The sequence below is a fragment of the Corvus moneduloides genome, chromosome 4 (genome assembly GCF_009650955.1).
Source record: "Corvus moneduloides isolate bCorMon1 chromosome 4, bCorMon1.pri, whole genome shotgun sequence".
In the NCBI taxonomy this organism is placed as follows: domain Eukaryota; kingdom Metazoa; phylum Chordata; class Aves; order Passeriformes; family Corvidae; genus Corvus; species Corvus moneduloides.
The window spans coordinates 59573627-59597443 of record NC_045479.1 but is presented as its reverse complement, the minus strand read 5'-3'; the positions used below and the strand labels follow the sequence as shown (position 1 = coordinate 59597443).

Genomic DNA, 23817 nt, shown 5'->3' with positions numbered 1-23817 from the left:
TGTCCCCAAAGGCCACATCTACATGTCTTTTAAGTACCTCCAGGGATGGTGACTTCCCTGGGCTGCCTGTTTCAATGTCTGAGAACTGTTTCAGTGAAGAAACTTTTCCTAATACCCATCTCAACATAGATCACTTTGCTGGTACTTCTCCAGCAGCAGCTGACTGGGGTTTCACAGAGGCTTTTCCCTGGCTGCTGTTCAGTGAATGCTCCTGCTTCACAGAGCTTCTCCATGTGCTGCTGGCTTGCTCCAGTGTGTGCTGCATGTTCCAATTTTAGACTTGCTTTTTAATGGGAAGACTGAATCTACTACTTCAAAAACATAGTTCTACATCTGTTGGATTGCGAAGTCAGCTGACCAAAGAAAATAACATGCATTTTACCTGGGACTACTCCTTAGTCCTCCATCATCAGTTCCTCCCTAGCTTACCTCATAATCTCTGCCTGTTTAGCTGCCAAAATATTTAAAAGCTGTTGAGTTGGCTTTAAGTTTCTCATTTAAGTGAAATCACTGAGTGCCATTTTACATGTCCTGGGGGTAACCCTACACCAAAAGGTGTGATCCTCTACAAGTTTCTGTATGAAGAAATATCCACGTTAAGACCTGCAAATTCCCATTCCTTTCCTAGTTTCTAAATAACTCCCAGATGAGCCATTAGGAAACTCTATTAACACCATGTTCACCTGGAAAAACTGTTCAAAAGAAAACAGACCTCTTTCAAGCCAGAGTTGCCTCATCCCTCTCAAGCTCACACGTTTTTACACAGGAAGAACTGGTTGAAAAAAAATCATGATTTACAACCTGCAAGAAATTCTGGGGTTTGTTTTCATCTCAGCTCAATTGCGTTAAAATGTTGAGCTTACTTTTTTCTGAGTATGAAGGTAAAAATATTTTGATTCTCATAGTCCTGAATCAAAAGAAAATATTTCAGTTTTGGTTTATTAAGGAGAAATCGAAGTATTTCAGTTTGGCTTAGTTCAACAATAATCTATGCCTGTTGATGCAGGATGCTACAGCCTTTGTAACTTGACTGCCCCATGCCTTTGGTTTTCTGCCCCTGTGATTGTGGACATAAAGCATTCTTGGGACAAGGTTTGTAGCCAATTCACTTCTTATACCAACAGGTGTAGTTGGGAAAATAAGACAAACTTCTAGCACATAAGCCTTCTTCATATCTGAAATAAAAGCAATAGCTTGAAAAGCTAAATACAAGTTCAGGCTGATATAGTTTAGAGCACCTCTGAAAGAAAAACCAGATAGCAATGCTGCTTGTGAGGGACTTCTGAAGGTCACCCGGCTCCATCTCACCTCCCACTCAGAGCAGGACTATCACAAACACCCTCTCAGCTCAGACCGTTTGTAGCTGGGAAGAAAACTAAATAGGGAGGGCAGGGGAGAAAATGGGGAAAGAAGTTGACCAGGCTGCGGCTGCTGTGCTTCACCTGCATATGCACTGCAGGGATGTCTATGAAATACATCACAGTCCCAGGCGCAGGAGCTGCTATTTGCTTGTCAGAGGACATATTTCCTGTGATAGGTGGGGAAGGTGTCTTGGTATGCCTGATGCTTCCTTCTCAGTTTAGACCCATTCTGGATATTTTGGATCCCATGGATTTTGCTCTGATTATGGGTTTTGCAAGACTGGGATGGTGTTTGAAGGATTGGTGATTCTGTGAAAATACCTTTCAGCACAAGAATCTCTACAGATTATGATTTTCTGGATAGGTTCCAGGTTAGGAAAGCATGTGAAAATCAGAGATATAATTATAGAATCACAGAATCATCTAGATTGGAAAAGACCTATAAGATCATTGAGTCCAACTTTAGACCAATCATCACCCTGTCAACTAGACCACAGCACTAAATGCCACATCCAGTTGTTTCTTGAACATCTCCAGAGCTGGGAATTCCACCATCTCCCTGGGAAGTCCATTCCTATGCTAGTAAGATTAATAATATGCAATAAAATCAATAGTAGGGTTACTTTTTTTTTGTACTGCAATAATTCTTCAGGTGGTGTTGATGTGATTCCACCAAAAATGAGATCTACTACATTCAACTATATCAGTTGGCCTCAAAAGGCATTACCTTAATTTACAAACTTAGTCCTTCCTACTATCTCTACGCTACTGTGACTGCAACAAAAAGCCACATGGAGCAGTGGCATGGTCCAGGGGGAACCCGGATCAGACATCTCCCAAGAGGCCCCCATGGCAACTGAAAGACATGGATCAAGGCTCACTGGATTGGAAACTAATGCGATGATTTTTCTCCGTGGGTTCTATTAAAACAAATAACTTGCACCTATATCCAGCACATTTTTAAGACTCGAAGAAAAATGGCAGTTTTCAATGGATACTCACTCATGTTAGTGGTGACAATAACAAAAGGTCTCATGTAGGTTTTTTTCATGTTCCGGGCCACGTTGTTGAAATATTCCTCATAGTGCCTGAGCAGGTGAGCGGTGCCACCCTCCGTTCTCTGAATTTGCTCCCAGTGCTCCTTGTTGCCGGGGTCCAGTAAAGCACTACCCACTTGGATAATATTCTGAGAAATAAAGTACAAGCCTAAATTATGAAACAAACAAAGTGCTGGGTTTCAAGTGAGAAGTATTGAAAATGACTGGCCTGAATGCCTCAGGTGAGTGTACAATGAAATATTTTAATGCAGGCATGTTCTACTGCAGCCATATAAAAACATGCACACCAGTTACTCACCCTGAGATTTTTTAGTCATGTAAAGAAAATCCCTCCAAACTTTTAATGAGCAAAGTAATCCAAAATTGGAGGCTGTAAGAGAACTGCCTACTTTTTTTCCCCTAATGACAGGAAACCTAGCAAGAAAATGCAGGAGGAAAATCTATGCATGTTTTCTTTGTTTCTGAGAGATCAGACACAGACACATGAAAAGCACAGCTCCTAGTAGGTACACTGAGGAACTTCCCGAGAAATCGAAATAACGGTTTTTTGTTGAAAAACAAAAGAAAGCCATGGATATAAATATAATTTCCTCTTTTCCTTTAATTTTTTCTTTTACTTTGTTGTTTCCTAGATAAAAAAGACAACTTATATGGTGAAGAATGGTAAGAGTGAGTATTAGCTTGCATAGACAAACCTGAAAATACATAAGAAAACTTAAATCATGTTATTGTCTCCCCATTTTTATGTTGCTTACAAATGGTATTAAAAAGGCAGTTCTTTCTGAAGACCTGCCTCTTCTGCCCTTTCTTAGAAAAATATGCAAAGGGACCCTCAGGCTGAATGGAAGGACATCGACCCCAAAAGTGAGTGCTAAATAGCTTAAATGAGAAAGATGCTAAGAAGTTTTTAACCTTGGTGTACATATGAACTATGTTGTTGTAACAAAACCTAATTCCTAACTAAAGTAAAATTTGTGTAGATGATGGTAGGAGTTAATCACCACAAGCTCTAAAATAGCCAAGACAAATATTTAAGCTTCATTGAGAAGGAGCTGTCTGTATCCTGTCTGTGTTGTCTGAGGCTGCAAACATGTATCAGAGCTAAAAGAGACTCCCAGTATGACCACCTCTACCTAGGGTGAGAAGCCCGACATGTTTCCCAGGAATGCAGGGGACTCATGTTGTACTTGGTACCAGGCCTCCTCCATGTTTGTGAACATTATTTATGTTTTATTATTATCTATTTTTCAGGCTTCTATGTGGGACTATAAAAAAAACCCCTCCTTCTCTCTTTGTGCTCCCTCAGCCTAGGATGTTGCCTCCTTTTAGTCATGAGCTGTACTCGTTAGTTTTCAAATTCCTGACCTATCCTAAAATATTTAGGGAGTTCTTGAAAACATCATCTGTATGAATCTCGGTGCCAAGTGCACAGAATAATAAATTAAGGCAGAGGTTTCCAAACTTTTTTTTTTTTTTGCTTATTGTTCTTATTTCTGCTTAACAAAACATGCTAGAAATTAAGTTCCTTCTCAAGATCTGAATGGCCCACTTCATGGCCCACAGGAAAGAAAAAACAGAGTATTTGAAAATCTGGTGCATCTGAAATGTAAAATGTTTCAGTTCTTTACTCTCTGTTAACTGTACAGCCCAAGACACTAAGGAACTTTTTCAGCCACCTTTCTTCCTGCTCCTAACTCTCCACTGACATCCTCTCCTGGTGCAGCTTGGCTTTGCACAGGCTCTCCAATTTCACCCCAAAGTTTGCCTGACCTATCTGGTTCTCCTGGAGTACTGTGAGCAGTGACCTGGGTGTAGCACACCTTCTAAGGGAGCCAAACGGCCTTTGGCCAGCACAGATGCCAGTCTTGGCCCATGGAAGGTCATCCCACATGCTGCTGTCCAAGCTATGGGCTCTGCTAGCACAGATCCAAAAAGATATTTTAGCTTGGACTCTTGTGTTGTGCTATGGCCGGGATTTTGGAAATAGTATGGGCAAGAGTGGAGAACAGTACCTCACAGCACACATGGGATTGAGAAAAGCTCTACAAGCCTGACATGGGTCGTCCAGCCTTCACATTTTCAGACCACATAAAACTCCCAACTTCCTCCAAATTTCACATTTTTCCACCACAACTTTCCACATATTTTCCCAGACAGGGAGGGTGCTACAGCTTGTTCTCTAGCCCTGGTCAGGTCTTTGGTAATAACTGGGTCTTTCATGGATGCTCTGAGTAGCAGAAGCTCTCTGGCACACATTTTAGTATATGCCATACAATACCAATATGATATGGAATGTCTTTCAATGTACCAACTCGTGATTCAAGTGTTTTCAAACCGAATTAGTGGAAACCTTCAGAGTCAGTAACTGGTTTGGACTCGGTTCGCTGCGCATTTAAATGAACATGATCACATTAGGCATGTTTTACAACAAAAACAACTGTAGTACACAAAACTATTTTAGCCAGGAAAAACACATTAACTTGATGATTTTTTTTCATACGGGGAATATTGCTTTTGGCTGTTACTATGATGATATTTATTAGAAAAGCACTTTATATTATATTTGTATTACACACACATGTGCGTGCATAGACACATGCATAACCAACTTTCCATTCTAATCTGAGAAGAAAGGTTTATTTGTGGAACAGATTAAGCAATTACACAATATTCACTTCACCTCGGTCAAAGATGAATTTAATTACCCACAGCCACCTAACTTCTAAGGGAAACTGTAAGGGCTCAGCACAGTATACAGTATTTCTCTTACCTCATTGAATTCCACGTCCCTTGTGGCTGCCAAGTCAAACCCTTGCTGCTGGCTCTCATACTGAAGGACCCGGATCATCATCTGGTAAGCTGTCCTCACGTCATTGCCATACAAGCTGTGTGTGTATTTGGTGGCATTCTGCAGCGCTCTCACGATCCATATGGTTTTGTCTCCATCCAGCTTGGTCTCGTTGTGGTGTAACTTCTCATTCTGAACCAGATAAAAAGGAAGAAAAACCCAATTATGTAGGGTATTTTTCATTCTAGTTACAATCATAATCATAGGATTTTTTTATAATTTAGGCACAAAGGAATTTTTTGGTCAAAATTTTGTTTGTCTTGAGAAAGAGTTGGCAACAAAACTCAATCACAAATATAAGTGAGAGCCAGAAAAGCACAAAGGTCCTAATGGGAAATAAGGGTGTTCAAGGATGCAGTCAAAAGACTGAGTGCAGGGATATCAAAATGGAGTCCAAACTGATCATTATTTACAAAATAAAGGGAAACCTGAGAAAACACAGCTTACCATGATTTTTAGATCCACAAAAGTGTTGGTGGTGCAGTTGAAAAGCTCTGGAGGCAGCCAGCCCTTCTCAATGTTACAATGGCGAACGGCGTTTCCTGAAGGAAACAAAGCATCAATGGCAAACAATGTTCCGAACTGCTCAGGGGAAATATTCATAGATTTCAACTATCCTAGACTTTCAGATTTCCTACATTTTCAAGTTGCTTAGAGCTACATATGTATTTCAATTTCCAAACTGGGGATTCCTGTGAGAGAAAAGTTAGTCTACTAATCTTCAGGAACAGCTTTTCCCAGGCTTTGGAGAAAAGTCAGGCAAGCTCCAAGCCCTGCCCCACTGCTCTCAGCCTCACTGCCCTAATGTTCTCAAGTTAATTCAGTCATTTATTTATACCAAATAAGAGAAAGACTCTGCACTTCCTAAGTGTTCCTGAAAACCAACCCTTACTGAGATTTCTATGCAATAGCCTACATAGGAAGACCGACCTGGACAAATGCTGTATTCACAGCAACACACGCCAGCACATCTGCATGCTGCATGTGCTAAACACTTCAGCCAACATGCATAATTGCCTTTTTGCCACTTGTAAATGGACTGTGAGCAGCTTACTGTTTAATTTAGCCTACTATATTTTGTACTATTTGTCAAATAATTTTAAAATGTGATTCTTGGCTGAGGATCCTTCACCATGAATTGCAAGTAATCAAATTCAAAATTGACATTTGTGCTACTTAATTTGCACGTAACATACTGCATGTGTCTAACCCATTTAATTACCAATATCTAAATAAGAACTATAATTAATTTTACTGTATCTAATTATATTATTTCTCTTTCATGACTAGGTGAATACAATTAAGCCTCAGATTCTTAGTTTGAATATTCATTATTATAAGGCTTACTTTTTTGAATGATCTAGAATTTGCTTAGAATGGGCAATTACTATAAGCAACATTGCCTGCCAGTCTATTTGCTAGAAAAGACACTTGGATCAACCACAAGAACAGTGCAGAAAACCCATTTTAATTCAACTTTATACTGTTTAATCACCAAAATATTCTTCACCTAAAAAAAATAAATCAATTCTATCACCTAAAAATTCTTAGAACAGGAGCTAGGTTGACCACAAATCCTGTGCACACCTATAGGCAGTGGCCTCCCCCAATAAATATTTCGGGCAGTCACATAACTATTTATAACTCCCTGAGCCTAAGGAGCACTCACAGCAGAGAGCTACCAGGTCCTGAACCAAGAGAGAGTTTTCATTTCCCATAGAACAGACATTGGAAAAGATTGGGAACTCTGTTTTCAAAAATTTGATACATGTTTTCAGAGACATATATGAAAAAGCAGATTGTAATTTGCCTGTTGTACAAAACAGCACAGCTCATGTACTTTATAAAAGGTGTTTTTCAGCTGTTTTCACTTATGGAAAAGATATCGTGTGGAAAAATGTGAGTTTTGTTGCAACTCTTAGCTTTAGTAGCCTGCAAACCTAGTAAAACAGTCATCAGGAATACGATTTTCCTAATTTTATCTTTGACCAGAGGAACTGTATGGCTAAAGAGCACTTTTAAGTCACTAGAAACTAAAAGTTACATGTGTAAGAACTGCTTGATAAATAGCAAAAAAAGCCCAACCAAACAAGACTCTGCTTTTTTGGAAATAGAAAATTTTTGTTCTTTGTACATGTTTATCTGCTGTACTTTTGTATTTATTTATTGCTAGTATTCCAAATGTACTCTAACAGTTCTTTGATTTCAACTAGCTATACTTTTCTGCTCATGATATGCATGAGCTATGCTGCAGTGTCTAGACCCAATGAATTAATGCCTTTCCCTATGTACACATTTTTTCTTTCTTTTTTTTTTTTCTTCTCCTTTAGAGGCATGCAGATAAAGTAGGTAATTATTTACTCAGGGAACTTACCCACTGAGCCCTTAGGACAAGGCACAGCAGCTGGCTGGCCAAACTTGGTCTGTGGCCACCAAATATCAGCCTCGAAAGCTTTGGGACAGCCATTATAAATTACTGAAAGTAGAAAAAGAAATGATGCAATTTTTCTGACAAGATAAAAATCACAACAATGAGACATTTCAACCTGCCTGAAGGACCTTCCTGTAATTCCAAAGCCCTGTCAGGATACCAGTCCTCTGCAGTGCCTTCTAAACTGTAACCCATCAGCTGCTCCTTATCCAGCAGATTGGACAGACAGAGGAGAGCTCAGGATGATTATGGGGCTCCGGATTTTGGCTCTGCCTATCTCTGCTTGCCCCTTTATTGTGGGAAAACATTGCTGTTTCATTTCACCCACACACTGTGGTGAGACGGCTGTTGCAGCAGCATTGTGCTGATCACAGAAGGATGGTGGGTGGGTGGGTGAGAGGAAAGGCAGGATGGACAAGATGGGGAAGAAAGGCAGAGTGCACGAGGCGCACGGCACAGCGTCTGTGGGCAAAAGGTGTGAGGGCTCTCACCTGCCTCTTCAGCTGCAGCTCAGCAAGAAAATACTGCACTGCCAGATCAACTCAGGTTTAAAGAAAAGTTGGTGTCAGTCTTTTGCTCCCCCCATTTGAGGAAAATTAAAGAGATAAGAGCTTGCTTTCCTTTTCCCCAGCCCCCATGAGTCATACTGGCACAGATCTAGGAGGAGGGGTGTATGCTTAGGCTGCTGCAGCCCCCATTGCCGGAGCCATCCTGCTGGGCTCACACCGCCCCAGGACACAGCCGCGCGGCCACCGCGGCGTCCCCCCTGTGCCCGCTGCCAGCGGCTCTGCTCCCGCACCGCAGCACGGCTGACGGGCAGCGCGGGCGGGCCAGGAGGTACCTTCACAGCCCCTCACGGTGACTTCTGCAAACGGGTTGTCGCAGCGGTTGCACTGCCGCCCGATGACGCCAGGTTTGCAAGGACATTGCCCCGTCTCCATGTCGCAGGCGCGCGTGTGGGAGCCAGATGGGAAGCAGTCGCAGGGGTAGCAGGTGTCACTGCTTTGGGGCCTGTAGTAATTGGCCTAGAAAAACCAAAATGATAGACACCAGGTATTTGACTTACATTTCAAAATGCTTGTATTTCTGAGACCTGCTCTAGCAGCATATACATCCTAAAAAGGGCTAATTTTGCAGAGCACAGATAAAAATTACATTACTATTATCAGAGACCCAGGGTTTGCACTGCCATTTGCAGTGCAGGTACATGGCCCACATTACTCCTGGGGCACTCGTTGCCAGTGCCCACCAAACATACTCCTGGAGGATTTACAGTTTTCGCAGCTTTGCAATTCTGCTGTTGTACGGCATGAACGAGCCACTGAGGAAACTTCCCGCACTGTGCATTTGTGTTTCATGAAGAGGGTGGAGAGCAAGCAATGATCCCATATTCAAATCACCTCTGTACATGCTTTTGATCTGAGGTATTACGATTGAACAAGAGCGTGGAGCTGGCACCCCACTGACTCCATTTAATGCAACAGTTGCTGTGTGTCCTGCTGGCATTTTGGGAAGGAGCAGGGGGCCAGATTCACAGACGCCAGTCTGCACAGGCCCAGCTCCTCTGATGTCATTCAAGCCAGTTGTAAAACCTATTGTGAGAAGTCCTTTGTAAAACCTTCATGATGAGGTTCCTCCCCTCCGATGTCCCCCATCTGTCCCTGCCTGTCCACGGAAAACTCATCAGAGATGGCACTGCGGAAAGCATTTAGCCTTCAGCTCTCTCCAGCTGTCAGGCCTTTTGCTGGCCATTGCACAGGGGAGAGCTTCACCCAGCTGGCCCGAGCTGTTTCATGGCTATTACTCACTTGTGATACACAAAACCCCACCGACACTCCTCTGCACCCCAGTCTGATCTCCCCCGATAAACCAGGCTGCACTTCAGAGATCAGAGCCAGGCTTTCACCCTCTCGGTTCGGTTTTCCAAACACAAATAAGATAAGAGCTGTACGGTATGATTTGGAGAAGGATGGTGCCAGCAAAATGTTTTGGGTAATGGTTAACTCCACTGTGCACATACATATATATGTGATACAAAGCACAACTCTGTGTACTTTGTCTCAGATACTCACTTGTAATTATTAGTGGTACAGTTACTTTTTAAACTACAGAAATTTTGACCTAAGACTGGTTTCTTTTGTTTACCTTGCAGTGGCATTCTCCATTGGTCTTATTGCAATCAGAATCAAACCCTTTACTAGTCTCACAATTACATGGGCCACAGATGGGATTTCCCCACCAACCTCTGGGACAAGGCAGGTCGATCCTATTAAAGAAAATCAGATTGAAAGACAGTTATTTTAAGTTTCCTCTTAAAAAGTGTGCAAAAAAGCTTTGGGCCAAATCTGCATTCAACTCCATAACCTTATCGAGTGTAATGTATCTCAACCAGCAATCAATACATATATAAATATATATACACTATAATACAGGAAAATATAGAATATCAGTGCTATGGAACCGTAGAGGGAATGCTTGAAATATTTTCAAGTACAGGTGGCTCTGAGCCTGTGCCCTGGTTTACCTACCACCACAAACTGCCTTGGTGTACAGCTCCCCAGTACTTTATGTGCCCACTCTCTGTGGGCAGGAGGGCTTCTTGTCCAGCCTACAGGGATACCAGCTCAGGTGCAAAGCTGGCTGTAAGCTCATCCTGTAGAGAAAAGCCACTACTTTCAGCTCACCTGGCTTTCTCGGGCAGATCACTACAGGGTCTGAAAAGCCCTGGTCTGCCACCGGGGAGGCAGAGGGCCCATGGCTGGGGACATGGATGAGGGAAGGGTGGCAGCTTTGATCTGGATTATGGATCGAAGACTATGATTCAGGCTGAGTGCAGCAGCACTGGAAGCTAAGCAGCAAGCCAAAGGCCACACCTGCTGAAGAAAAACCCTAATTCTCACTGCTATTATTTATTCTGGGTGAGCCTCTGAGCAGGTTACCCCACAGATGCCCCAACATTAGTTCTGGCAAGGGGACCTCTGATTCTCTGATAGCTGGGAGTCTTTAGTCAAGCAACAGCCTGAACGACAACAACTCTGAGACTGGGGTCAGGGAAATGCACAAGGCATCCCTCCCTGCTGCTCATTTTAGGAAAGAAAAGCTATTTTCATCTGTTTCGAAGACCACTACCAATTTTGTTTACAGTTAGGTTAGTACTTCAATGCTTTAGATTATGAAAACCACAATGTTGCACTTGACACGATGTCAGCAGATAATGACAAGGGACAATGTCTCTGTGTCACTAATCCAGAGGAATGAAAGACAAATCTGGCAACAGCATGGCCAATATTTGCAAGCCCACACAACAAAAGGCAGAGGAAGAAGCTTGCAGTTTTCAAAGGGAAGGAAACATCACATGAGCCATTTCTAAATGGGCAGACAAATGCACTTCATTTGCACATCATGAATGGCCCATATTACATTAAATCAAAGTGCCGCCTCTGGGATAAGGCTGGTTGCTGAATGCTTATCTGAGACCAGGAAGCTGCTGACGAGGGAATCAGCACGTTTCACCCACAAAGCAACAGACACAGGCTCCCAGACTGTCCAGAACAGATGGCTCTTTGCCACCCCAGGGACTAGACCCAAACTGCAAAGTGACTTTATCTTGCTACAGGCCACCAAAATGGTGCATCGTTCTGTGTGCTGGGGAAGCTGGGGGAGAGATGGAGAGCAAACTCAGGCTAAGCCCACTACAAGGTAAAGGTGAGATGCAGTGCCGTGTAACACAGCAGAACTGGTTGAGCCCCTGAGCTGCTGATGAAGAAAAGCAGCTCCTGAGTAACATGGAAGTTTGTATAGCTTCTGGGAAGAGCTCAGGAATGCCAAAAGGCAAGGGAGTCTAAAATACCACTCAGATTTTAACAGAAAAGTTTACTAGAGCAGAAAAGGAAGTGGGAGGACTGCTGCCTTAGAGGAAGAGCTACCTGGAAGGATCAAGAAACCAAGAAAAAAATAATTCTCTTACTTGCTTTCGCAGTACTGTCCATAGTAGCTTTGTCCACATTCACAGGTGTAGCCGTGGGATGAGCTAGGTTTGTGCGCGCATGTGGAGACATGCTCACATGGGTTCAAGTTACATACATCAACACAGTCTCTCCCAAAGTACCCTGGGGAGACAAGGTAAGAAAATTACCGCAACCACTGTAATTTACGATTTGCATGTCTCCAAAAGACTGTCTATCTTAAGCTTTTACACTAATAACACACCTTCAATAATCAGTAGATTCCCCCTGAGATACTGTCAGAAATGAAGCACTCTTGTCCCTCTCAGACAAAATGATAGTAAGCCATTCTTTTAGACAGTCTGTTACCATGCTTGAGGCACCCTTGTGCCTTTGGTTCCCAGTTTTATATTCAGGGCATGTGCTACAAATAGTTTTGTATTCTCTTGCTCCATGTATGGGAGGTGACTGTGCTGGGTGCTGACAGCATGTGCTGGCTACATGCTCCAAAACAGAGAAAACATTCAAAGTATCTTGATTAGGATGCAGAGTAAGAGACTGAAATTCAACAGCAGAAAAGGCTGAGAAAGAAAATGAAAAAAAAACCAGAAAAAGAAAAGGGGAGGTGCACAGAAGGAGTCCTTTGGACCAGAGACTGTCTTTCTGTTTAGTGGATACGTTGCCTGGATTCTTAGCCCAGGACTGCAGCTTCCAGGGTGCTACAGTAACAGTGAGAAGGGTAATACTGATTGGAAGATGAGGAATCAGAAGATGAACACTTTGCCAGCATGCTGCTGCTCCTGCTGTGCTGTTTCTGATGAGTGCATGAAGGTGTGATCCAGCTCCTATATGAGTGGATGGGGTGGTCACCAGGTTACCTGGATCACAGACACAGGAGTAGCTGTCCCAGTCATCACTGCAGTAGCTGTGCTGGGGACACGGGTTGGAATCACAAGGGTTATCCACTTCACAGCCCTCCCTCACGTTAATCTTGATAGCCTGTTTCATGTTGAGTGTCGCTATGTTTGTAGACGTCTCTCCCATTCTTACTCCCTGGTGACAAAAGACAATTATTTTTAAATTAAGAGTCTTCTTTCAGAGTACAGTATTATGTGTTTCACTATTTTCACCAATCAATGAGACTACAATTTAAAGAAATCACCTGATAAGCCAAACCCAGATTTTTTTTCAAATGTTTTTCCCCTATGCGATCAGGTTTTTACCTAGCACAGTAGGTAGACTCTAATATTTTGATTCTTAGGTAATTTTTATGGAGAAATGTTTGAGGGTGGATAAAAAGTAACCCCCCACATTTTCACTGTGTATTTTCTCATGAGTTCAAAATTTATTGCGACACTTTTCATTTCATACCTGCATACATCCATAAAATCCCTGCTGAACAGAGACTTGGTCTCCAGAGACACCTCCCACAATGATGCTTTTCATTTTCAATCCAGGTAGTTGATTTCCAATCTGCACAGTGCTCTGTGAGGAAAAGGATAGCTGATAAGAAGCACTATCATCCTCTGTGACACAGACAGCCTTCTTTCTATAGTGATGGAGTTGAGCAGTAGCTGACAGTAGATTACAGAAAAAATACCAAAGCAGTGAGGAGCCAGACATCAGAACACGACTTTTTACTTACTTCTTTGTAAGATACCTTCTGCAGTGATTTATGCCTAATCAGTGATATTAATTTATTATGCTTTATGATAAAAAGGCTTAAAAAATTAATATCACTGATTAGGCATAAATCACTGCAGAACATGTCTCACAGCCTAAGTATTTGTCCACAGTCCTTTATCCTACTTCCTCCTAAAAGCATTTGTGCAGTGCTCAGGGGCGATGTTATGATGCTGCCTTACCTGGTACATGCCATAGTCCAAGGACATGACAGCGAGGTACTTGAGATCTTTACCATCTTTTGCACTTTTCAGCTCTATTAATAAATGATGCCATTCCCCATCACTGACCCGTGACTGGCTCATCTTCAAACTAGCAACCTGGCTCAGGCCACTGTACACTTCAAACTGCACGTAGTTGTTCAGTATCTGTTGAAAAAAAAATCATGTCTTCTTTTGCTACGTTTGTATTTGACACAGAACGAGGAGAAGGGCAAAATAACAGCATTTCTTAAGACAACCCAAAAGGAATAAAAGTCCAAAGTGTAAAGATGGGAATGCTTGCAAGAACTCCTTGTATAACTTTGGACATTCAGACTTCAACTTCCCTTATGGGCAAAAAAACCCCAAAGCGATAGACACATTTTTAACATCTATATTAATGCCCACTACTACCTCTGACTAGTAAAATAATCTTAAATGAATATGATTTTTATAATGATATTTTGATCATTCATTTTTTGATCTTTGTAAAAGGCTAAAGTAATGATATGTTTTTATTGACATGCATTTTTTTGGGTGGACGAAGCTATGTAGTTCATCTGGCCATACCCACTGATGGGGGAATTAATTAATTAATTATTTTCTAACCAAAGGCAGCCACACTTTTACCTGAATGTTGATCTTGGATGCAGCCCCGGCATTGGCTTGCATTAGCATGCCATTGACTTTCCGGGTTCTGAACATCAGCCCAATGTACCATGGCACAGAGATGGTAATGTCAAGGTCGCTCCAAATGATAATGCTCTCACCACTGAAACGCTGAGGAGAAGGCATTGCTGTAAATCAAAATACAGAAGAGAAACAGTTGATATCCTTCAGGACAAATGTTAAGAGGAAAAAATGATGCTATGTCACAGGGATGACACAAGGGAGCTAGTCCCTCTTCCACTGAGTTATATTCAATCTACCATGGATTAAGATCTGGTCTAGGGCAGTTACTGTGAAGCAGCTGATAATAGTGCAAATTCACAAACTACCCTGGTTGTGGGGTAGGCATCTTGTCTTGCTGCCTGTACTTGAAAGTAGCACCTCCACACTGCTATGGCACTACCCATGTGAGAGCTGTTCCTAGAAAGGTAAGCTCAGGATCTCTGATGATACAGTTCTGCTGGTGAGTGGGTGGACAGAGCAGGAAGTATGAGGGCAACAGTTGCTGCAGATGTTTTCAACATAACCTTGATTACCTGCTTCTAATTAATAGATTAAACACAGGAAAAGGCTGGGAGGCAACAGGAAATATGAACTAATTATGAATACTCCAGGGCCAAATTATTCAGCTGTACCAGCTACACAGCCTTTTCACAGGCAGAAAGTTTGTGTGAAATTGCCTAAATCATCTGCCTTAAATATCTTGAGGTGACTGCTGAAGAGTGGCCCTCCTCTCTAACCTTGCACAAGCACAGCTCCCCCAGGGTGACACCAGTGACAGCCTTCAATAGAAAACACTTTGCTGATGGAAAATATGGGAACACCCACTCCCTTGGAATTTTAAAGTTGTTACCTTGGGTAACAGGAGTTACAGCACCATGGATTAGTTGATCCCACTGATCAGAAGCACAAATTAAACCATGGGAGCTCTGTGCTATTTGCAATATCTCACACGGTACCTCCACCACACATTGAACCTTGTAGTGGATCTGCCATCAGCCCCTGCCTGATGTCCTTACTTGTGGGCATGTTGGTGAAGTTCATGACAGCTTTTTGCCAGTGGAAGCAGGCAGTGGAGACTGGGTGCAACCACCACAGATTAGCACCCAGATTTTATTGCATCATGTGCTGAGTCCGTGTAGTTGGCCAGTGAAATGACAGGGTTTAACAGTCTTTCCCTTTCTGCTCCACACTACCATATCTGCTGACACCTTCTGGATTTTTTGTAGTAGGAGAGATCATGTATGTACAAATGTGTACATGTTACTATGAAATGGCAAGTCCTTAGAAAAAGGTTGAGGGATGACACCACAGCAGAAAATGGAGTAAAGTTGATATGAAGTTGTATCTTTTTGAGGAATAAACCCAAACCCCAAATTCTCATATGTCTGCATTTCTGGTGTCTATAAAGGGAAAGGCTGTGGTGGGAGTGGAGTGCAGGAGTTGGAGTAAAGTGCAAGCCCTTCAGCTTCCTGTTTGTGAGAAACAAAAATTCAGGGACTAGTGGGCTACTACTAGTCAAGCCAGAGGTGTAACTTGACCCGTCCTTCCGTAAGATGTGATTACCCAACCACCCCACATCAGGCTAATGGCAGGCAGCCCCAAGGGGCAGCCCTTCTCCCTCCTGCTCCAGCCTGTGGTCTCCCCTTTGCAGTCATACCACAAATGCCAGAGAGGCATAAGGTGGAACAACTGCAGCATAGCCTGCTCTTGAAAATCAGACAGCAACTTAAAAAAAGATTGTCACCAAATACAGATGTCCCCAGATTGCTTAAAACTTGAACGCAGTGCTTGAGTTCTGGCTGTCTGGGCCAGGGCACAATTCTGGGCCAGGACAGAATTCATCAGCCCACACTGCACTGCATCAATGTTAAAGTAACCGGGACATCAGTGTTGAGCAGGATTATTTTCTCTTGCTCCACCTGTGCAAAAGCCAGCCTTCTCCTTCCTCCTCTACCCTGGTGACCTCCACAATGACCTCAGTTTCCAACTTTGCTACTGGTTTTCCAGAGTGTTGCTGAGGTTTTTGAGCCCATCTACCTCTGAAGAGCAGAGGCAGCATGCAAACTTGTGGGCTCCCCACCTGCTGGAGGCTGGGAATGCTGTTTGCAAGCATTTTGCCTTTGCTCCTGGGAGAACTGGACTGGCATGGCAATTAGCCACCTTCTTCCTTTTATCACTGGTGGTGACTTTCTGTACTTGCAAATACCATTCCCTTCCCACACTTTCTCCCAACTTCCCTCCCTTCCCTGGGGCCAGGGTGCACCTTCCCCTCCTAGTTAAACAGAAATCCCCATTTGTCAGCCCCCTCTGACCTCCCTCTTTCCCCCAGCCCTTCCTCATGCCCGGGACCAGGACTGTCCATGGAGGTGCTGCCCACATCCAGTGTCCCCAGATGGGACCTGACCTCCCCTGTCACCACAGAGGCCCACGTGCTTCCCAGCACAGCACCTTCCTGCCATCAGCGGTGCAGTGATGCAAACCAGTTGTGTGCCCAGGGTTTGTCACTTTGAAGCACTGCCTGTGTATGTACTTACACTCTGAAGAGACTCCTACATTTAACAGGCCATCAGAAAGACATGAGGGCTATTCCCCGTGGAGACACAGGACCTGGGGAAACATGCTGCCAGCATCCCACTGGATATCACCTGCAGTGTGGGTGCTGGACATGTGAAAGCTTATGTTTAGGTGCAGACCTGTGGTGTTCAGCCCAAGGCTAGCACAATGACATTGGCCATCTATAAGTGAGTCAGACACAGCTGCTAGATCTTCACAGTATTGCAACATACAATTTTAAAAATAATTAAATTACAATAAAGGTGAAACTAATATTTCCTTAATTTTATCTCCCTTCTATATGTCAGCAGAGGGGGATGAGAGCTGCCAGAAGGTGAGTTAGCAGGTTCTAGGAGGGTGGTGAAGGCAAAACACTCCATCCTCACTAGTGTAGACCAGATTCCAGAGTTTCTGAAGAGCAGGAAATCAAAAAAGGTGGATTGGTAACTTGCCAAAGTCTTTGTGAGCCTGAAGCAGAACCAGCACTGCCAAAGGGATGGAAGAAATGCAGCACTCCAACTCAAAAATGCAAATATTTGATCTAAGACTTTTTTAAAAATAGATGCCTAATAATAATCTTAAAATTAGGATCATAGCTAAGCATTCAAATAAGCAACTTGAAAGACAGGAGTATAGCATATCTGTGATTCCTCCTGACTTTAACTTCAGGCTCCTGAAATCTTTGGTCACATTCCAGAACAATCCATTTCTTTCTTGGCTTGCAATTTTTCCATAGAGACACTGGCCCACAAATATCATCAAAGAAGCAAGCAGCCTGCTGCCTTCAAACTATCAGAAAAACCCAACAAACTGAGGCATCAGCAAGAACATGGGGTTATGGAGTGACAAAGGGAACATGAAGGAATGCACAGTGCTGGAGGCAGAGGTGACAGCTGGGATGAGGGGCAGCAGTGCTGCTGTGACTGCCATCATCTCTATCACCTGAACTTAAAATGAGTTTCCAGGGATGGCTACAGGGCAGTTCTGAGATGATTTTCTAAATCCCAAGCTTTATGGACTGGTCTTGAGTTTGGGATAAAAAAATGGTAAATAAAACAAACATTTGATCAAATTCTAAATTTCCTTTGAAAGCAAGGCAAAGTCAGAGGGAAGGATAGTCTTTGCACGTGATAGCAGTACTCCATTTTCACCAGTACAGGTCACACCATAGCTGGGCCCTGGCACTCCCCTCAGAATACATCAGAGTGGGTTTGCAGCATAGAGAACAGCCAACCATGAAGAAAACACAAGAACTTCACCAACAAAGATATTTGACATGAGACACATGGAAAGATCAGATCTTCATACAAACCTGGGAAGCTCAAAATATTTGAGGAGCTGCTCCAGAAAGTAGGTACCAGGCTAGAGGCAGTAAGAACAGCTCTGGGCTCTGTGTGAGGTGGAGCATAGGAAGACGTCTCCATCATTCCTTTTCCCTATTCTGCAAATCTTTATCTCCAAGACAGAAACTTAACCATGTGTCCTCTCCACTTAAACTAATACTGCTGCTTCTCAGGTAAGGGAAGAGTAGTTGCCATTACCTAGGCCTGGCCCAGGCTGAGGGATGCTGTGCTAAAGGGGTTTGCAAATCCCTGTGGTGTATTCACCTCATCTGGAGACCTGCTCTTGCAGGGTCCACACCCTGGTCAGAGTAACCAAGAATAACCAAGAGAGCTTGGGGTAGATAAACCAAGAAGTTTGGGGTAGATATATCAAAAGAACAAAATCCTTGATCACACCGCAACACTATTCTGGGCTAAGTATCAGGGGGGATAACAAAAACAAACACCTACCACATCTGCATCATGGACCAGAATTTGGCCTTCTGTTTTTAGGAAAGACATGCCTAGTAGAAGCAGGTTTTCTTTCCTGGAAGCATCCAGGAAGACTCCAAAGGAGCAGCCACCTTACAGCACCAACCCCATGGGACTCCTCACACACACAGCTCCTCACTTCTAGGGAAAGAACTGACTGCAAGTTCTTCACACCCTATAAAACTCACCTGCTGCTCCTTCTTTATCCTTTAGTAATGAGGTTTTACACATCTATGCACATTGTGTTCAATCAAAGAGAAATCCAGTAAAACTGAAAGTCCTCATACTTAGCACAGAATGCCTTCTTACCAAAAAGTGATGATTAAAACTGCACATTCATCCCCAGTTTGAGTCAAAGCCCAGTAAAGTCAGTGGGATTCTTTCCACTGATTTAAAGGGGCTTAGGATCAGGCATTATTACTATGAACAAATTACTAAATACTGCCAAGTTCTTTGGAACTACTTTGCTTATGTAAGTAAATCAATGAAAGCTGCTCTTATTCATGACAGTATGTCATCTACTATATAGGGGATCTCTAAAATTATTTCACATACATAATGGGTGACAGTCTCAACTGCAATCTTCTGTTACCTTTAAGCACCAGAGTTGGACATATGTGCTATGAGGTGGTAATGACAGGCAATGAAAAGTGCACACATGACAAAGCAAGACGAGCTCTTTGCATCCTACCTTGCTCACAGTTCTTCCCTCCGTAGCGCACGGGGCACTCACAGATGTATGTGTTCCACTTGTTGATGCACGTGCCTCCATTCTGGCACCAGTTGGTTTCACAATAGTTCCTCTGTGCTGCACAGCCTGCAATTCAGGAAAACCATTACTTTGCATGTTTTTAATAAGAAAAAGGCTTTGAGTGACTGTATTTGAGTTTTTATGTAAAAAGAAGTAATGAGCATTACAGGTTTGGGTTTTTTGCTTTTTTTTTCAATATTTTTGAAGTCAGTGAAGCAAAATGTGGATGGCAAAAGCTTATGTGAGCTGATCATGTGTCAAAAGCATAAAGACAAGTCTGTCTATCAAAGGCATATGCTATGACTCCCTTCTTAATCCACAATCAATGCAACATACTGCAATTTAGCTCTTACACAGACCTTCAGCAGCATGGACAGAAGGGACTTTCCATTTTTGTGTGTAGGAGCCAGTTTTAGGATGATGAGAACATTCTGTACACCTAATCACCGGAACTAATCCTGATCAGGGATCCAAGGACTGGAAACCAAATCAGAACCTCCAACAGGCTGCTTCATGAAGCAGGTTTCAGATTTAGGGGATTGCAGAATTTTATTTACAGAACAAACACAATTTATTAAAAAGTCATTTTAAGTGTTGTCTTTTTCATTAACTAATCCCCTTGGCTTTCAGAGCAAAATGACATTGTCTTGGGGTGACTTTATGATGTGCATCCCCTATTGCTGCTCTGTGCCCAGAAATTAACTTTGTGCCTTTCTGTGCCTTTAAACTGAGCCTGAGAGGGAGGAGAGGAAAAAAACCAAGTGAACTTTTCAAAACAGTTGTTCAAGGACACAGATACACACTCCTCTGCGTCCTGCTGCTATGGTAGCAAGAGCGGAGGAAGCACCCTGCTTGCTTTTCAGCCACCTTTTGGTTCCTTTTCTCCAGAGGGAGATGGAGAGGTGAACTTTGTTTTCCTGGGACTTTGTTTTTTCACTTCTTCTCTTCTGGGCTGTTTCAACATCAGAACACACCGGGAGAATTTTCCACCGAGGACCTGGAGGTGGGCCCACACTGACCCAAGTCCAATGAGGAGGAGAGAGACCACACCTACAGAAGGACTCTGAAATCTTCCCAGGTTTCTCTCCAAAGCAAGAGGTTTTATTATTTAGAATTATTATCCTTTTCCCGTGTGTTTGTTAAATAAATAGTTTTTATCTCTTTCACTTTCTTCCGAGGAAAATTTTTTTTTTCCCGAACCTGGTGGGGGAGAGTTGGTTGTAACCCGCCTTCTATCAGAGGATATTTTCCTTCAAATTTGTCCAAACTGGCACAGACATTTAATAGGTAGTTAAAAAATAGAAGAAGAAAAGTTAATTTAGGAGTAAATTCCTGCCTGAAACTCCCAGCAATGCAGAAAGTCTAAACAAGCCCAGTCCTTTCCTGTGTGCTGCTGAATCCTGGAAGTGTGCCCTGTGCCAGGCTGTTGTGTGCCCCCATGGCACAGGTGTGGACTGCACCTTGCTCAAACAAATGAGGTCTGGCCAGAGACACAATGGCAGCACAATGCCAAGCAGCACCTTAAGTCCGTGCCCCATGGCTGCTTTGCCCTCAACAGTGCTAACAGGGGGACAGGGGTAATTTCAGAACCCTCTGTCCCCTTCCCCTTCCTGGGGCGCCTCACAGTGCCAGCCCCTTTGATATCCTAAGCCCTGCTACACACACAGCTGTGGCAGAGGCCTTTCTGGTGCTGACCTTTGGGGCACTAGTGGCCCATACCTGGCAGAGTGCCATTATTGGCGATGAAACCAGCCATGTCGATGGGCTTGCTGTCAATGGAGAGGTTCCTCATGCAGCCGATGAACTGCCTGTTGTGCACCGGGAAATCCTCAGGCAAGTTTGGGACACCACCAAGGAGGAGAGGGCCAGTTAGGTCCAAAGATCTGAAGAAACAAAGAAATGCTTGTAACTTCTTGCAAAGAGTTTGTTTTGTTTTGTTCTTTATCTTATCACTTCCATAAACACATTCGATCTGCACTTCCCTCTGCTACATGAGCACTTCCAGAGCTCGTAATCAAAGGACTGTCCAGTAACACGGACTTTTAACTTAGGAGCTGTCATGTGCATATAGAATCCAGTGACCTGTCCCTAACAGTGGCCTGTATGAAGAAGAAAATGAAAATTAGATAAAAATGTGTAGCCACAGGACACTTCTTTCTGACCCCAGTCATGCAGGGACTGGCTGATGCTGCTCAGCACAAAGGTTGAGAAGCAGTACGTTTTTATATAATGACTTAATTATTATATAGTGCCAATCCTTTTTAAATCCTCTGAAGATCTTAGTCTTAATGACATTTAGTGGATGCAGGTTCTACTAAATGACTCCACACTGTGTGAGAAGTGTTATCATCTGGTCATTTGGATTAGCCCCAGTTTTTATGGTGTGCCCCTCTCTTAGGATATTACAGCACCATGCGTATCTCAATGGTCTTTCTGCTATCACTCATTACTTTATATCCCCCCTATGTTGCTTGCTGTTAATCTCCTCTTTAAACTCAACAGTACTGAATTTTTTTTCCCTTTCTTCACAGGAAACCTCTTTTCACATCCAATGATTTTCAATGGTCGTTTGTGTATATCCTTTATTTCTACCTCTTTTTAGGATAGGACTCTTAACTTAAATGATGGAAGCAATTCCATGTCCCAAATGAAACTTTGTTACTTTTTTTTGTTACGTCATTTCTTTTTCCAACTTACTGGTTCATCACTTAGTGCTCAGTGGTTAATTGCATACTCTTGACCCTCCACTGGAAAAAGAGAATGAGTAGAAAACACAAATATAAGGAATCCTTACTTTTTTGAGCCAGTCTGAGTCCCCTGGGCAGCACAGGTGTAGTTTCCAATGAGGCTCCCGAAGCGCACAGCCACTGCTGTGTCACAGTCGTCCACGGTCACCACAGCCACCTTTTCTCCAGAAGGCCCATGGGGAATTCCTAATCGGCCAATGTTTGGCTTCAAAAAATAAATGGCACATGTGCTACATACACATGGGATTGAAATGTTGGTTCTGTCAGCTCAACAACATACTTCTTACTACCCCCCAAAGGGGACAAAAGTAGAATATATAAACAAAACAGCGCAAGTTAGGTTGTTCCACGACATTTAGGCAAGGAAAAACCATGATGGCTGACTTCAGAGTCCACGCATACCCAGTATGATACACAGGGTGGTCAGAAGTAGCTTGGTCTTTTCCACTGCTGAACTACTTTGGCCCAAATCACACCAAAGAGGTGTTTTTTCACTTCTGCATAGCAAATTCTAATAAATTATGCTCATTTTGCACCTCTTCACCTCAAGTGAATGAAAACCCTAAAATGATGTAATACTACAACTGAGGCTAAAGGCTTAAGTCACATTTTCTCTGATGGGCATACTCTGTCAGGGCTACCAGGAACTGAGTTCAGGCCTCTATAAAAGCTGTAGCGAGGGGTTGTCTGATGACTGGAGCGAGCTTAGATGAAACCTGCTTGTTCTAGCTACAAGATGGAATGCACGAAAAACCACTGCCCATTGCTAGGCTGGCTGAGAAGCCCCCAGTTTCTAGTTACAGGAGAATAGAGACCAATGATCTGTGGAGCTGGACAATCAAAAATAATGGATGGATCTGTGCTTGCTCTGGTGCCGGCACACAGACTGACACTGAAGATGCAGCACGGAAGATGGAAAGAAAGTGTGTTTTAGAGCAGCAATAAAAGCTCTGGCTTTTCTTCACCTCCAGCTTCTCCCAGGCAGTAGGAAACTCCTGCCCACCCAATCACAATGTGCCCTGGTGAATATGAGCCACAAAACTAGAATTATCACACTCAGCTTCACACCTCCACTGTTACTGGCTCACTCTGCTAATCACCTGCTGTCAGTTGTTCTCTCCAGTTCAGCACCTACTGAGTGGGGAAATTCAGTGATCCCAACAGACAGGCTTTCCTATGGGACCACCAGGAATTCAATCCCAACCATCAAACTTCTGTGCTTCCACCACAAAAGAATCCTTCGTCATCTCCACTAATTTTGTAACTGATGAGATGTAACCCAGAGTGACTGACAAGAGATGATATTTGCTGTGCAGAAACTCAAGAGACAGATTTGTCCAGTGGAGAAGTACATTATGACTGTTAAGAAAGGGTGCATGTATAAACAGCAGCGTAGCAGCCTCAGTGAAGAACTAGCAAACCCCGTAAGAAAACTGTTTCCATGTTTAGTGTTCACATAGAGCCAAGGGGTCTTCATCTACCACTGGTGCAAGATCTCTGAGGACATTATGGGTACAAGAGAAGCAATGAGCTGAACTCTACTGGCTTTGCAAAGGGACACCCCACAGGAATGAAGTCAGCAGGATCTAACTAGACACACTGAAAGTCAAAACATATATATATGATGTGTTAATCAACAACAGCTGTATTCATATAAAAATGAAGATGGGTGGGCATCTGTAGCTTGCTGTACACTTGTTTTAAAACATGTACTGCTTGACTGCATTCTGAAATTCCTAATTTGTAAAGCAAACA

The 23817-nt window shown here is 43.1% G+C and overlaps 1 protein-coding gene across 5 annotated transcripts in view; it reads right to left on the bottom strand.

Annotated features, from left to right (window-relative positions):
- CELSR1 (cadherin EGF LAG seven-pass G-type receptor 1) overlaps nt 1–23817 on the bottom strand; it is a 168427-nt gene that overhangs the window by 28469 nt on the left and 116141 nt on the right. For all 5 annotated transcript variants that reach the window (XM_032105934.1, XM_032105935.1, XM_032105930.1 and 2 more), the window contains exons 6-19: nt 22110–22267; nt 21035–21198; nt 19256–19381; nt 14156–14322; nt 13508–13693; nt 13014–13127; nt 12521–12695; nt 11666–11807; nt 9844–9964; nt 8540–8723; nt 7642–7743; nt 5715–5809; nt 5190–5399; nt 2364–2547 (exon numbers count right to left, since the gene is read on the bottom strand). In XM_032105934.1, the coding sequence (XP_031961825.1) occupies nt 2364–2547; nt 5190–5399; nt 5715–5809; nt 7642–7743; nt 8540–8723; nt 9844–9964; nt 11666–11807; nt 12521–12695; nt 13014–13127; nt 13508–13693; nt 14156–14322; nt 19256–19381; nt 21035–21198; nt 22110–22267 (2128 nt within the window). The remainder of the gene's footprint in view (nt 1–2363; nt 2548–5189; nt 5400–5714; nt 5810–7641; nt 7744–8539; nt 8724–9843; nt 9965–11665; nt 11808–12520; nt 12696–13013; nt 13128–13507; nt 13694–14155; nt 14323–19255; nt 19382–21034; nt 21199–22109; nt 22268–23817) is intronic.